Here is a 16,346-nt window from a genome sequence, read left to right on the forward strand (position 1 = left end):
AGAGTAACGGGTGCTGGATCCGTTCAAGAGGTACATCTTTCTGCACCTCACCTCTTTGGTGAAGCAGCATTTCTAAGTAAATCGAAGACGGAAACTAGATGTTTAACATCCAGATTGCCGTCTGATACTCACTGCAACCTACTTGTCGAACAACGAAATCTGTGGATGTTGCATTCAAGCAATTTATAAAGAATTAGAGGAGGGGAAGAACGACGACGTTCTCGAGGAAACTGTGGGCGTTAACGAAAATTAACTGGCTTGCCTTTTCGGGGGGATTTTTGCATCGGACACTACATTGGATAATTTCCAGAAGTCCTTGGCTTACAGTGCTCCTGAGGAAAGCAACTGGTTCTAGATGAATACAACAGGCACGGAAGTACCTGTAGTATTTATGCCTGAGATGCACGCATTGACGATACTGTTCGACATGCACACGTTCATTGTCCAGGTACTACTGGCTTTTGGAGTTATGTAGAAGTGCTGTCGCATGTAGGGTGGATATGGCTATCTGCCGAGTAAATCATGATGATTTCTCCACGTCTTTCCTTTAACCATGCAGAAAGGTATTTTTCTTCCGTCTAGTGGTTATTGCGAAAGAGGTTGTGTGGTGTATGAGGTTGAAATGAATGAGGATAGAGGATTTCCTTTTTGGTAGAACCTTCATTAATATTTTTAAGTTTCGCATGAAAACAAAGGTGAAGATGGAGAAAAAGCTGCTGTCCTCGAATGAATTTAGTGGAAGGTGGGTGAGATTGGCAAAATAGTAAGAATAGATGTACTGCTCTAAATCGATCTGTATTTGGAGATAGCATTTGCCTTTGGTGTTCAGAAAGATCTTGAATGATGGGTTTCCTCGATTGGCCCAAAAGCTTTGCTTGTATCAGTAAAATTGCGTCATCTTTAGTTTTATATTGTACTAGCTGGCATACCCGGCGTTGCTTGAGATTTAAATGGCATATTTTATAAACATACGGTACAGTTAAGTTGAAACATGTGATACGGGGAAGTGAAGCATTGATGACAAAACATTTGTGGAATAAATGAAGGGCTAATTCGACTAAGTGACATGTCATGCGTCTGTGTGGAAGATTCCAGGTCATAACCTTGTCATGGAAAAGTGGATGGCGGGTATGTTCTTTTTGGCACGCACCGAAAAGCTATCAGTGGATATACGCCCCTTTGCGGATGCCGCTACCACGCTGAACAATCAGCAGACATAGGAACTACATCTAAGTGATAAATGAAGCCTGTGGGCACGCTCAACAGCACCACATGAGAGAAATCTACATAAAAGAAATGACATGGTAAGGGAGTGGGATTAGCAAAGAAGCGCTTGAAAACAACAGTCATGCGATATTTCGGTTTAGAATCAATAGACGTAGCTCAACCGTGCACTCGTTGACGTGCACTCAGGATTGAACATATTTTAGCATATTTTTCATAATAAACATAGAGCGTTCCAAACGGTTTTTATTCCAACAAATTTTTACCTACAGAACTACGGGAACAGGCTATTATTGCTACCAATTACACAACGCAGTTTGAAGTCTACATCAGTTCATCCGTTTAATACAAACTACTTACATTAATTCAGTAGCTGTTTTTACCAGTTTGAACAGAAGCAATGCGTGGACCATGCGGGCAGTCGTACGTACCCCAAGAAAGGGGTTTTTCTGCTCCCATGAACCCTATTACTCAATATGTTAAACGTTTTAAGAGTCTAAAATCATCTCAAGAACATAAGTAATGTATGTTCCCAGTCTAGGGAATATCAGTTGCGAATTTCAGTTCTGCGAGTTTACACACACACACACACACACACACACAGCAACATCCATAGTTTTATATATATATAGATACTATATATACCTATATTTCAAGTGTCTTTTATCTTTAATCTTTTACCTATTTCAGTCATTTGACTGTGGCCATGTTGGGGCACCACCTGAAGAATTTTGAGTCGAATGAATCGACTCAAGTACTTTTTTCATTTTAAAACCTGATATTTATTCTATCGATATCTATGCCGAACCGCTAAGTTACGGGGACGTAAACACACCAACACCGGTTGCCAAGCGGTTGTGAGGGACAAATACAGACACAAAGACACATAAATGGGCGAGCGCACATGCTCTCACACACACACACTCACACACGCACGCACGCCACACACACACACACACACACACACACACACACACACAAACGATGAGCTTCTTTCAGTTTCCATCAACCAAATCCACTCACACGGTTTTGGTCAGCCTGAGGCTATATTAGAAGACACTTGCCCAAGATATGACGTAGTGGGACTGAACCTAGAACGGTGTGTTTGGGAAGCAAACATCTTACCACACATAACGCCTTTGACTTTTCTTTTTGCTTTTTTCTTTTGTAACATTTGATTTTATGTAACCCTCCACATTTCATGTCCTTGTATTGTTCCTCTCATACGGCAAGATGGCAAAATCGTTTGCACGCCAGGCAATATGATTAGCGGTATTTTGTCCGTCTTTATGTTCTGAGTTCAAATTCCACTAACGTCGATTTGGGCTTTCATCATTTGGGGGTCGATAAAACAAGTACCAGTCGAGTACTAGGGTCGATGTAATCGACTATCCCCTCCCTCAAATTTCAGGCCTTGTAGAAAGGATTATTATTATATATACGCATAAACATAGATACACACACATACATACATACATATATATACATACAGACACATATATGTGTATTTATAGATTAAACGTACTGGTAAATATATAGAGAATGTGAACCTTCTTCCTGAGAAGGGCCCTAAACTGTCTCTTTCGTGTGACCAGTGTGGCTGTCTTCTTCTGGGAGGCAGAACTACGCAGCCACGAGCATGCTAACAGAAGCGCCGCCGTCTACCAATGTGATATCCAACATGGTCTCCCGTGCACTCTGTGTTCGGTCGGCCCAAGCATTGTGAGAAAAATCGGATTGATGGAAATTGATTCCTTGTCAAATAGAAAGTACATTATCTATAAACCAAAGGTTGTCGAGCTGCCACTCTCTCACATTGATTCTACTTGAAAATTATATTAAGACTAGCTGGCCCCGTGCTGTCAAAAACGGCGGCTAATTGAAGTATTTCACATATAAATATGGATGGTAAATCAAATTAATACACTTGACAATGTTATCTAGTGGTTGCCTTTTGAGACGAGACATGGATTGTCGTTTGTTACTGAAAGAACGCTGGTTCACATACTTCCCTTGTATACGTACACACATATACACAGAGTTGAAACACTGTTTGATTTTCCTTTTCAGCGTTGAATGTTCACGATCCAATTTCCATTGCACACACACACACACACATTCACATACTTCCCTTTTACATACGCACACATATACTTACACAGAGTTGAAACGCTGTTTTGATTTTTTTTCCACCGTAGAATTTCCATCATCCTACTACCAAGTTTGCCATCACCCTCTTCCTTTCTTATTCATCTATCACCCCTTCTTTTCTCATTTATATTTAGTGACGGAGAAAAGCACAAAAGTATTATTATAGTAGATTACACAGGCTTATGGAATACTATACCTCTTACGTGCTAACAACTGGACGCTTATATATCGTTTTCGCTAGGATAGTAAATTATTATCAATCGTGTTTGGCTTGTGTGGTGAAAAGTTTGCTTTCAAACCACATAACTGCCGGCTGAGCTCCACTGCGTGGCACATTGGGCAAGTGTCTTTGACTAAAGCCTCGGGCCGACCAAAACTTGTGAGTGGATTAGGTAGAGAGAAACTGAAAGAAGCTCGTCGTGTGTGCGTGTGTGTGTGTATCTTTGTGTCTATGTTTGTCCCCACAACTGCTTTACAACCTGTGTTGGTGAGTTTACGTCCCTGTAAATTATCAATTCTGCAAAAGAGACCAATAAAATAAGTACCAGAAAATAAGTACTGGGGTTGATTAGTTCGACTAGAATTCCTCAAGGCGGTGCTCCAGCATGGCAGCAGTCTAATGACCGAAACAAGATTAATAAGATTTTATGAAAAAGACACACGCACATACACGCGCGCGCGCACACACACACACATTGACGCACAAACACACAAATACACACACACATGCACAGAGGAAGACATAAAATGACTGAGAGCGATTTCAACAGTTGCTGATTACTACAGAACCATAGCTCGATGCTTCATGCATATTGCAAGTTCCTTGCATGTAGCCGTCTTAAGATAGATCTGAAATTAACGGGCATTGTAGAAATCAAGAAAGATATCACAGTATTAGCTGTATTCAGTACTCCTATGTTGTTCCTGATAACATTTGTAGATTAATGTGTGTGTGTGTGTGCGTGCGTGTGTGTGGTGTGTGTGTGTGTGTGTGTGTGTGTGTGTACAGACAGACAGGCAGACACGATAGACAGATAGATAGAGAGAGAGGAGGGAGAGAGAGAGACAGACAGACAGACAGACAGACTGACAGACAAACAAACAAACAGACTGATATTATAATACAAAATGTATGAGGCAAAACATCATACACGTATGAAAAATTTATGTTTCTCAAGTCTTTTGACAGATTTATCTGATTTCCACAATGAATAATGATTTCGCTTTCTGACTAACATGAAATAGTGATAATATCTATTATCGGTACTGTTAAACTAAAAGGAAACTATTAGGAAAACTGAGCCCCAAAATATTCAAACTCAGAGCGCGGGGAAACGAATCTGATCTAATTACAACAACTGAGCCATTTTTGCCACATTGCAGTTTGCTTTCCTTTTATTATCGAAAAATCTGAGTCGGATTTGTTTCTCCTTTTAACCATGTGACGTCACTCTTTTTGATTTATATCTTTTAATAAATCAAAGATCCGACATGTTCAAATATAGTAGATGCCAGTTGTATGTAGGATACTGATTTAAGTTTCAGTGGGCAATCAATAGAACATAATACATCAAAGAGGGAAACAAATAACTGGCGGAAATGAACTATGCCAAAATAACTTTAAAAGAAAAGTTTCTGTGTTAAAAATGAATGAATATCATTATTTGAAACTATTGAATTGTAATTCTATCATGTCGATTACCTGAACTTTGATGTAGGAAGAGTCGCTTTAGAAATGAATTACTTTCATTCTTTTCAACAATTTTTCATGGAAACTATTAATCCTTTTTTACTGGGTGATTTTTCCCCCTAATATTACGAGGTTGTGTGTCGCATCTAAGCAAACCTGTGATAAAAAGCATTCCATCCGCGACCATTCCTTATTTGTAGAGGTACCTATAAATACACTATGTTATATGTCGTTCCTTGTTTAAGATAGTGTTGAGTGATTGGAAGATATTCGGTTGATATTTCTAACTGTTCAAGAAACCACGTATAGGTTCTCTGTTTAGCTCGATATTATGAAATAGAGAAGAATCATAGGTGACCAGGCTAAATGAATTACAAAACAGACTACCCTCTGTATTCTAACTGCAAATCATCTTGGTTCCACTTCGCCCTTCGTCTTGAATCTGTTTATAAAATAATCACTAATGTTTTATTGATATACAAGCAATCTGTTACCTGTTTCCATACAGTCTTAATATAAACATCAACAATTCTTTAACCCACACAAATCCTGAATTCAGTGAGCTGATCATATGTTGACGGATACTTCTTATCAGGAAAGCTCGGTTATGGTAAAAGTTAGTAACGCCCTTTGACTTTTTTATATAAGTGTTTTTTAAACAAATATTTTACATACTATTATTTATAATTCCACAGTTAAAACGATATATATACGTGTGTGTGTATGTGTGTGAGGATGTATGTATATGTATGTTTGTATATACGTATATATGCCTGTATGTGTGTGTGCGCATACACATTCATGTAATTTACCGACATTTTTCACAGGTTGCCTTCGGATTTGGCTACTATCATTTACACCGTCGGTATAAGACAAGGTAATGCCCGCGAATGGGATTTCACATGGAACCAAACTCGCCACACAAATGTGGCCGCTGAAAAGCACATGTTATTAGAAGCTTTGGCACAAACAGAGGTACCGTGGTTATTCTGGAGGTAAGCAGCACCTGTTTCATCTACCAGATTCGTATATTTTTTTTCTCTTTTTTAGCTACCAGGAGCACGTTTCTTGTAAAATAATTTCGGCGTATTCTTGTCATAAAGGATTACTCGTATGTTGGTTCTCTGTGGTATGACACGCTGCCCCATTTAACACCTGCACACTGGTTCTTGAATGCCTTTCTCGGAGTACACTCTATTGCAAGTTTCTGACTTGAATGTTTCTGACCCGATCAAAAGAAAAAAAAACACAGATACACTAATCTTTGGTTGCCTTTATCGGCCTATCGGAGACATGCTAATCAAACCCACGTTATATTTTGCAGACGTTGATCTACAGATGTTCATTCTGGGCAATAACCATATCAATGTCAACAATTTGGAACGGCCTGCAACGCTCATGATCATAGACCATCTTCTTTTGACTTAGTAATTCTGAAAAAATATGAATATCGAATACTAAGAAAGTATAAATATTGAAAACAAAATGTTTAACATCACATCATAACTACTTTCATTTTGAAATCGGCAAAATCTATATATGTTTGCTGATCACCAAGACAATAGTTCTATTGTGTTTGTTTAAATGTGTGCGTTGTATGCAAGTATGTTAAAAACAATGCTTATATCCTAATTGTATAGGTGTTTTATTTCATAATTCAAGAGAGTGTGGCAATTCTTAGTCTTTACAGATCTTTTCAGTTTGGTGAAATCGATACTAAGTCGATAATTAATAGATTGACTTTATTTATGAAATAATACGCTTTCGTTACAATCTCCTTCAGAAGCCTGTTATAGAAAAATGGATTGAAAGTACTATTAGAGTAAAATATGTGCATGCAGATATTCACTTGTGTGTGTATATATGTATATATATATATATATATATATATATATATATATATAGAGAGAGAGAGAGAGAGAGAGAGAGAGAGAGAAGAGGGGAAAATTTGCAATATCGTCTACTGTAAACCGTATAGCTGTGCTAACCACGACACTAAAACCGACATTACAACTCTTGACCATCTAGCTCAGTTGACGAGCTAATTAGCTACGATGATCTGTGTGTGTGTGTGTGTGTGTGTGTGTGTGTGTGTGTGTGTGTGTGTGTGTGTGTGTGTGTGAGCCATATATTAGAATTGGTTCGACTGTGGCTTTGAAGATTTTAAGTTTGAAATCTCTACTTACATTTGATGACATGATCTTATGCATATCATTACAGGCTGACCAGGTCATACCCTTTCTAGTTAGAAAGTCTTTTTCAGATGATGATATGTATGACCCAAGATATTTGTAATCAGAAACCATATTTAAGAGCGTATTGTTGAGAGTATGGATGATGAAATCACTGTTGGACAGGCACTTGTTCACATATTCAGTATTGGACGTTATCAAAGAAGCTCGAGAGGCGGTTGGATGGAACTTACACTCGCCTTCTTATGAGAGCTCAATATCTCTCGTGGAAGCGTCATCCAACCAAAGTACAAATATATGGGAAATTACCACCTGTATCATCTCTTGTGAAAGGTAGAAGAGTCCAGTTTTCTGGACATTGTTGTAGAGCTGAAAACGAGGTATTTTCTACTCTTCTCCTCTGGAAACCATCTGCTCGCGATACCAGAGGACGCACACTTTCCTACCCTGATGTAATCTCCAGGGATACAGGTATCCAGCAACAGGACCTCCGTAATGCTATGATGGACCGTGAGGTCTGGCGTAACATAGTAAATTCCATTGTCTCGACCACGGTCGAACAATGATGATGATGATGATGATGATGATGATGATGTGTGTGTGTGTGTGTGTGTGTGTGTGTGTGCACGTACAAATTGTGCTCTATGTATCTCTTGAATGTGAATACCGTATCTAAAAAGTTTGTTTGTGCGCACGCGCATATACTTGTCCTTGAACGTTAACATGTGTACCTAAATTCTGCCTCAAATCTACCCATTTCCTTATCTTCAGATATATCAATTGGGTCTTTGAGAGCAGCAAAGTAAGACAACAAGATGTCCGTCTTATTTTTAATTACTTCACCAAAAACAGTCTCGGAAGAATCATAACACTTCAATTCATTCTAAGCAAATGGCAACAGATTCTATCATCGTAAGTACTACATTTTCTCACACACACACACACACACACACACACACACACACATACACACAAGTACGAAGGGGAGTAAAAAAATAATGCCATTTCGTTTAGGACAGGTATAATTATCAACACAGGAACATGTATCATGCATCAAAATGAAGCTGGTCCTCTGTGGATCACATCCCTACTTCTCAATATAGTCATTATTTCTCTCAATAGCAACGTTCCACCTTCGAATGAGAGCATGTATCCCTGTCCCGTAAAATTCTGTTGACTGTTCTTGAGCCACTTCTTCTCTACAGTTTTCACTTCCTCTTCCCTGGAATAATGTTTGCCTCTCAAACCCTCTTTCATGGGGCCGAAGAGATGATAGTCCAGTGACGAGGAAGTGAAAACTGTAGTAAATAAGTGGGTCAAAGACCAGTCAACATAATTTTACGGGGCAGGGATACATGCTCTCATTCGCAGGTGGAACATTGTTATTGAGAGAAACGGTGACTATGTTAAGAAGTAGGGATGTGTTCCACAGAGGACCAGCTTCATTTTGATGTATGATACATGTTCCTGTGTTGGTAATTATACCTGTCCTAAGCAAAATGGCATTACTTTTTGACTCACCCTCGTGCATACAGTCTTTCACACACACATACGTACACATTCACACGCGCACGCATACATGCTCACTGCATATGTACATGCAATTAAAGACAACTTTATGCATTCGCTCACGTATATTATGTGCATATAAGCCGATATATACACATGTACACATACGTAAATGCACACACGCGTGAAGACACAACCGCACTCTGAATATAAGTAAAAGGACAGGTGAATCAATGAGTCGAAAAAATTTGTTTTTATTTATTAAGCAAAACAAGTCTCAAAAGGACCAGTCCATGTAGATGCTAATGGACAAGTCGAATATATTTTGACAGTGTTTTATAAGCAAATTCAGAAGAGCATAATTATTATCGTTTTCTTTTCTTTCTTTCCTTTTGTGCAGCCCATTCATGGAATCATTCTCCTCAAAAGACATCATTTCCAGTGTAACTACATACGTCAACAACCAGTATCAGATGGAACAGGTGAGTAATGGTCACTTATACATACACAAATCCACACATACATACAAACATAGAAACAACGCCAGCGTACACACATACGCACATAATAAAGTACATCAAAATACACTAGAACACAAACAAATCTCTACACAAATGCATACAATGCAATATAAAACACACACACACACACACATGCACACACACAGCGGGATCATTGTTTCTATCGTGGTCGTTGTTGAAGGGTGTTTGTTTCAGAAAATATATCAAAACCTTTTGTTTAATGTCAATATCAAAAGAGGAATTGCAGCGACACTAGCAATTTTCGGGATCTCTAAGACTGATGGAAAGAAAGGATGGAATTATTTTTAAACACCGGACCTTGTATGTATGTATGTATGTATGTATGTATGTATGTGTGTATGTATGTATATGTATGCATATACTTGTTTAGTCACACAATATACAATGTTCTAAATCATGCGGTTACTTACAAATATTCGATTAGCGAAACCCAACAGCTTTACTCATGAAGATTATCAACAATAGAATTGCATTGTTCAAGAACTTTTATACCCAGTAAGTCTTTACTACCTCGCTGTAAATAAGTCATAGAGAGTAGATACAACTCAATATTGAAGAAAATTAAAATAGCTTGCTTTTGTTTTTGACTTTTGCTTCTTTTGGGTGGGGTTATAAAAATTAAGTGGTATACCTCTTACATTTGTTGAGTGCAGTGAGCTGGCAGAATCGTTAGCACGCCGGACAAAATGCTTAGCGACATTTCATCCGCTTTCATGTTCTGAGTTCAAATTCCACCGAGGTGGACTTTGCCTTTCATCCTTTCAGGGTCGATAAAATAAGTAGCTGTTGGGCACTAGGATCGATGTAATCCATTTATCTCCTCTCCGGCATTGCTAGCCTTATGCCAAAATTTGAAATCAATATTTCTTACTTTTATTTAAGACTTGCTCTTAGACAATACATGATAATAGCGTCTTCAAGAGTATGCATTTAACCATAATGTAATCACTACTAAAGAAAGTCACTATGTTTAAACAAAAACTAAAATTAATTAGATGAAGGTACTGTTTAAGGAAAACATAATTAATTAACTGAAGCTACTATTCACAAATTTCGACTAATTAAATGAAGTCACTATTTTGAAAATAGAACTAATTAAATTAATTCATTCTTAAAAACTAAAATTAAATAAAATTGCTTTCTAAAATAAGATAAACATAACCAAAGAAGAAATAAAAATGGTTGAAAAGAAAGGGTAGAGCTCAACTAATTTAGTTTACAGTCGATTCGTATTTTGTCACCGTTATGGCATTATTTCCATGATCAAGACATTTAAATTCTTTCAACAGCTGAATCTTCCTAGATTCAAAATACACAATAATGCGGCGTGGTATGAGTTTTCCGTGAAATTAATTAGTAGTTCTTTGGCTAACTGAAAATTCTCCAGTCAGAGATGTTGTCTGCGAGAGACTGGCGTTCTACCAAGAGAGATCTGTTTCTCATCCGCTTAACATCAGAAAAGCCAGAGATATGCAACGGCACAGTGAAATTCAAATGCTTGTGGTGTTGCGGAGAATGGTGGGAAGAGAGGCAGAAAGTGAGAGAGAGAGAGAAGGGGAGAGAGAGGGAGAGAGAAAGTGAGGTAAATAGAGAGACTAAGAGAGGAGAGTAAGAGAGAAAGACATTCATATTTAGAATATGAAAATATTTGCAACAAAACATTTTGTTTCTGTTTTTCTTATTGTTTGTGATGTGCTTTATTTAAAATTGTCATTGTTTTAGTTGACAGAGTTGTTCCACAAAAGTCCAGCAATGGATGCTAAAATTACTGTAAACAATGCTCTTGAAATCATGAGGTACGTTTATCTTTCTTTTCATTGACTTGACTTACTTCAACACGCATATGTATGTATGTATGTATGTATGTATGTATGTATGTATGTATGTATGTATGTATGTATGTATGTAGTATGTATGTATGTATGTATGTATGTATGTATGCATGTATGTAACAGCACCAGTAACAGTTAAGCTTCGTGCAATGGCCATACTCGATAACGCGGGGGCAGCCATAATTATATGTATGGATGGATGGATGGATGGATGGATGGTCACTTTCGAGTACTACTGGTAACATGTAACCCAGTACAACCTGTTGCATGGTCGGGTCGTCGGCGACTAAACCGGCAACCCACCAAGCTTGCTTGGTGAGGAGGGTGTTTATTAGACACCCTGCGGGATGAAAAACAAAGCCCATCAAAGGGCGGAGGAACTCTTGAGTGTCAACGGCCATCCAATAAATGTCTTAGGGCTGTATCATGCACGCAGACATAGAAATAATCGGACTGAATACCCGATCGCGCGGTTAAACCATTGGGAGTGAAGGACTCCTAACCTTTGTTAGGGCATCCTTCTAGGAGAAGGTAACTCAGGTAACTGGGATAACTCCGACATAAAACCTGCGGCTCAGTGGTTACCGATGATGTTGACTTGTTCTTCTTTTCGGATTATGGCTGCTATTGCTTAGTGAGTGAGATTGACTCAGTGCACAGCCTTTCCTCACTTTAAAATAAACTCTTCTTGCACAGGCATTGCACGATAACAACATTGATTAAGCTTCGCGCAATGGCCATACTCGATAACGAGGGGGCAGCCACCATGTATGGATGGATGGATGGATGGATGGATGGATGGATGTTAGAATTCTCCCCAATTGGAAGAAGCTGGTGTCTAATTAATAAAAAGCTCTATCTCTGCGATTTGGATAATACAAAACGTTCTGAAATATTCTACGGATTATTTGCAGTTCTGAATAGGAACACAGGATTATCCAACGAGTGAAGTTACCAGTTCCTAGTATTTGTTTCTATGCTTGAGTACTATATAAGGACCCCTGTGGATAGGCAGCATCTAACCTTTATATATATATATATATATATATATATATATATATATTATATATATATAATATATATATATATATATATATATATATATATATATATAAAACTTAGATAAAACTTAGATATGTTTCGACCAGAGATTAGTCCAGGCCATGTCTAACTTAATAGCACCACCTGATAGGATTATTCGAATCCTGTTTAAGTCAAGTTTTGTTCAAGTAGTGAGTTCTTGTTGGGTGAGTTGTATCCAGTTTTGTTCAAGTAGTGAGTTCTTGTTGGGCGAGTTGTATCCAATTATGGGTGGCTTATCTGGTATTCTTTGAAGGAATCTATCCAGACTCTGTTTAAAGTTGATGGGATCCTTTTCCTCTTTGATCTCCCTCGGGACAATGTTAAATAGGGCAGGGCCTGTTGAGGAAAAGAAATTATGTTGCAGTGTACATGTATGTTGTGATCTTGAATTTGGCAGGGGACGTATAGCCCGTGGTCCAAGTCTTGGATGGACCTTGAAGCTAATGTTTAGGTCGTTTGGGCAAAGTTGGCGGTATATTTTTCACATCGTACAAATGATGTACCGCTCACGGCGTCGCTGGAGGGAGTAAAGTTTCAAGGTTTTAAGGCGATCCCAATAATCGAGAGCAGCCATGCCTTCAATTTGTTTAGTGAGAGCCCTCTGGGGTGACTCAATTCTGGAGATGTTTTGTCTTGTGTGAGGAGACCACAGTGGGCAGCAGTATTCAAGGTGTGGCCGTACAAAGGAGGAAAAAAGTGGTATGATGACACCTTGTTCTCTGGACCGGAAAGTTCTTAAGATCCAGGAACTCATCCTACGAGCTATATCAACCTTCTTGTTGATGTGTGCACTCCAACTGAGATCGTCATCAACAATTACACCCAGGTCTCTGATATTGTTAGAGGCTGTGAGCGGTTCCCCTGAAGGAAGAGAGTATGGTTGTTTTAGTGAGGAATTTCTTCCAAAATGCATCAGCTCAAATTTTCCCTCATTCAGTTGCATTTTGTTTCTGTCTGCCCATTGACTCACAGCATATAGATCAGACTGGAGTTGAGTTCGGTCTGCTTCTTCATTGACGATTTGCTGGAGCTTAGTGTCATCAGCGAATATTTTCACTTTGCAGTGATGTACGACACTGGAAAGGTCGTTTACGTAAATTATGAAGAGTAGCGGACCCAAAACAGTTCCCTGGGGAACACCGCTGGTGACTTTTGCTGGGTTTGAGTGGACTCCATCAACTACAACATGTTGCGTTCTATTCGCCAGGAAATACTTAATCCAGTGTAGAACTTTTCCACGGATTCCAACATTTGCCAATTTCGAGAGTAGGATGTTATGGTCTACCCTGTCGAACGCTTTACTGAAGTCAAGATATATGACGTCAGAGTTCGAACCTGTTCCCAAGGCTTTGAGTACATCTTCAATGTGGTGTAAGAGCTGTGTTAGACAGTCCCTGCCACAGCGAAAGCCATGCTGATTTGAATTTAGGAGTTTGTGGGTCTCCAGGAAGTCAGCTATCCTTGATCTTAACACTCTTTCAAACACTTTAATGATGTGGGAGGTGAGTGAGATTGGGCGATAGTTGACTGCGAGGGATCTGTTTCCCTGTTTGAAAACCGGGATGACCGACTGGGATAGAAACTTTTTCGGTATATAACCTGCGTCTAACGAGTTTCTCCAGAGGTTGGTCAGAGGGACTGCAAGTTGATATCTACATTCCTTCAGGAGACTAGCGGGAAATCTATCAGGGCCTACAGCAGAGTAATGTTTGACCTCATTTATTGCTGCTACGATGTCGGTGGCAGTGAAGGTTATGTCTGCGATTTTGTGTTGGGAGTCAACTTCGTTCGTTTCCTTCACGTCAATATCAGTGGGAACACTGAAGACAGAGCAGTATTGTTTCTGCAGTATTTCTGCCATTTCTTTAGCATCGTGTTGGGGAAAGCCGTTATCATCAATCAATGGCCCAATGGGTGAGACAGTGGTTCTATGCTTATTTGCATAAGAATAGAACACTTTTGGGTTCTGTTTGATGTTTTTGATTACCCATTGTTCCTCCACAGCTCTTTGATTTTCAATGGAGGTTTTCATGTTAGTCTGCAGATGAAATTTTTCCAGCTCTAGTCTTTTCATTGTTGTTGGATGTGGATGTTGTGTGTGGGAATATTTTAATTGGTTGATTTTTTTGTTGAGTCTTTTGATGCGCCTGATGAGTGTTTTTTTCTTTTTAGGGAGCCGGTTTCTGTTTGTGTTAGTAGATTTCTTGGGAGCGTGTTTAGAGCATGTATAGGTGACAATGGTTTGAAAGTGCTGCCACGCGGTCTCAATATGAGGGGAATTGAGAGTAAAAGACCAGTCGATGGAAGACAGATCCTTTCTGATTGTTCCCCAGTCCGCTTTGTGGAAGTTTATGTTGTCAAATGGGTGCCATGGAGTGGGATTGGCTGGTTTGGTTTTTATATGTCGGGAATTAAGATTGCAGAGTACCATGTCGTGGTCTGAGAGGAGAGTTTTTTCGACTGAAATGCTGTGAACGTAGCTAGAGTGATTGGTCAATACCAGATCCAAGATCGTTTTATTCTGTCTCGTTGGTTCAAACACTAGCTGAGTTAGGAAATACTCATCCATCAGATTAAAGAGCAGTTCTGCTGCTGCCCTATCTGATGTAGAGCACTTGCCTAACTTCGGAGTAGTTGTGGGCCAGTTCACATGAGGGAGGTTAAAATCACCCATCACTAGTATGTTACCGGAGTGGTACTTCCGAAGGAAAGACTTGACTTTGCTAAGGCACTCTTCAAAGTACTTTAGAGGTGCCTGGGGAGACCTGTAAAGACCAACAATGGTTATGTCCTTGGCTTTGTTGTATAGTGATACCGATTCACAGTAGCCATTGGAAAATGTGTCCTTGGCATCAAGTGAAAAGGAGTCATGGATAAAGATGGCTGTCCCTCCCTTATTTCGGTCTGTGCGATCCGCACGAACAACGGTGAAATCTTTTATTTTCACCTCTGCGATCCGCACGAACAATGGTGAAATCTTTTATTTTCACCTATATATATATATATATATATTATTATTATTATTATTATTAAGATTCAGTTGAATTAGGTACTTAAGTTGAAGCACCAAGTCTGTCCAGTATTGTCCGCACAGCTCGAAGTTAGGTGAATATGCAATGTTTGCATTGACTGATTAAATAGAGCCGCTTAAAACGGACGTAATGCATTGATACCTAGACATCCTTTTAGTCATTTGCTTTATATATGTATACATGAAATTTTTACTATTAATATACATATTGATATATGTTCCCAAACGATCAATTTTATAGTTCCGGAATCTTAATCAATCTTTTCTCTTTTTTATTCACTTATTCTTGAAAGGTCTAACGTCAACTGGATGAAGAACAACAAAGATACCATTGACAAGTGGTTGCGTGAATATGTTAAGAACTTGCCAACAACTTGATCTGTAACGAGCCATGTGGCACAGTTATTTCAAAGCAATTGGCCGCTGAAGAAACTTATCAAAATAAATTAAGGCCACATGACACAAGCAACTTGCCAGAAGCTGCCAGGGACCAGCTTAATTATATTGTCTGCAATATTTATTTAAGCAAAAATATTTATTGGACTTAAAGAGAATTATAAGGACAAACAAAAATATATGATAACAATAATATGAGAGTGAATACAATAACAACAATAATGGTGATGATACTGTTCATGATGATTATAATGAATAAGAATAATAATAATAATAATAATAATAATAATAATAATAATAATAATAATAATAATAATATGAAAGAAAAAATTTTACTTTAAAGTTTTCAAATATTTTGGAAGTTGATATGCTTGAGTGAAAACATTTTTTCACTATGTTTATGTGAATCATATTTAAACATATATACACACACATACATACACATAAATGTACGTAAATGGATATATATATGTGTATGTGTGTGTGTGCGTGTGTGTATAAAATGCGCATTATATACATATACGTATATATACATACATATATGTGTGTATATATATATTATATATATATATATATATATATATATATGCACATTACATATGTTTATATAAAATACGCGGATTATATACATATATATATCTATATAGATATATTTATATATATATATACACATATATATACACACGTTATATATAC

The 16,346-nt window shown here is 38.2% G+C and overlaps 1 protein-coding gene across 3 annotated transcripts in view; it reads left to right on the forward strand.

Annotated features, from left to right (window-relative positions):
- The window catches only part of LOC115209885 (glutamyl aminopeptidase), a 336,415-nt gene extending 320,600 nt beyond the window's left edge, over window positions 1-15,815 (forward strand). For all 3 annotated transcript variants that reach the window (XM_036501448.1, XM_029778468.2, XM_036501449.1), the window contains 5 exons: window positions 5,893-6,060; window positions 8,029-8,169; window positions 9,167-9,248; window positions 11,031-11,104; window positions 15,548-15,815. In XM_036501448.1, the coding sequence (XP_036357341.1) occupies window positions 5,893-6,060; window positions 8,029-8,169; window positions 9,167-9,248; window positions 11,031-11,104; window positions 15,548-15,632 (550 nt within the window). In that variant the 3' untranslated portion in view covers window positions 15,633-15,815. The remainder of the gene's footprint in view (window positions 1-5,892; window positions 6,061-8,028; window positions 8,170-9,166; window positions 9,249-11,030; window positions 11,105-15,547) is intronic.
- Window positions 15,816-16,346: the final 531 nt, after the last annotated feature.

The sequence above is a fragment of the Octopus sinensis genome, linkage group LG3 (genome assembly GCF_006345805.1).
Source record: "Octopus sinensis linkage group LG3, ASM634580v1, whole genome shotgun sequence".
Lineage (NCBI taxonomy): Eukaryota > Metazoa > Mollusca > Cephalopoda > Octopoda > Octopodidae > Octopus > Octopus sinensis.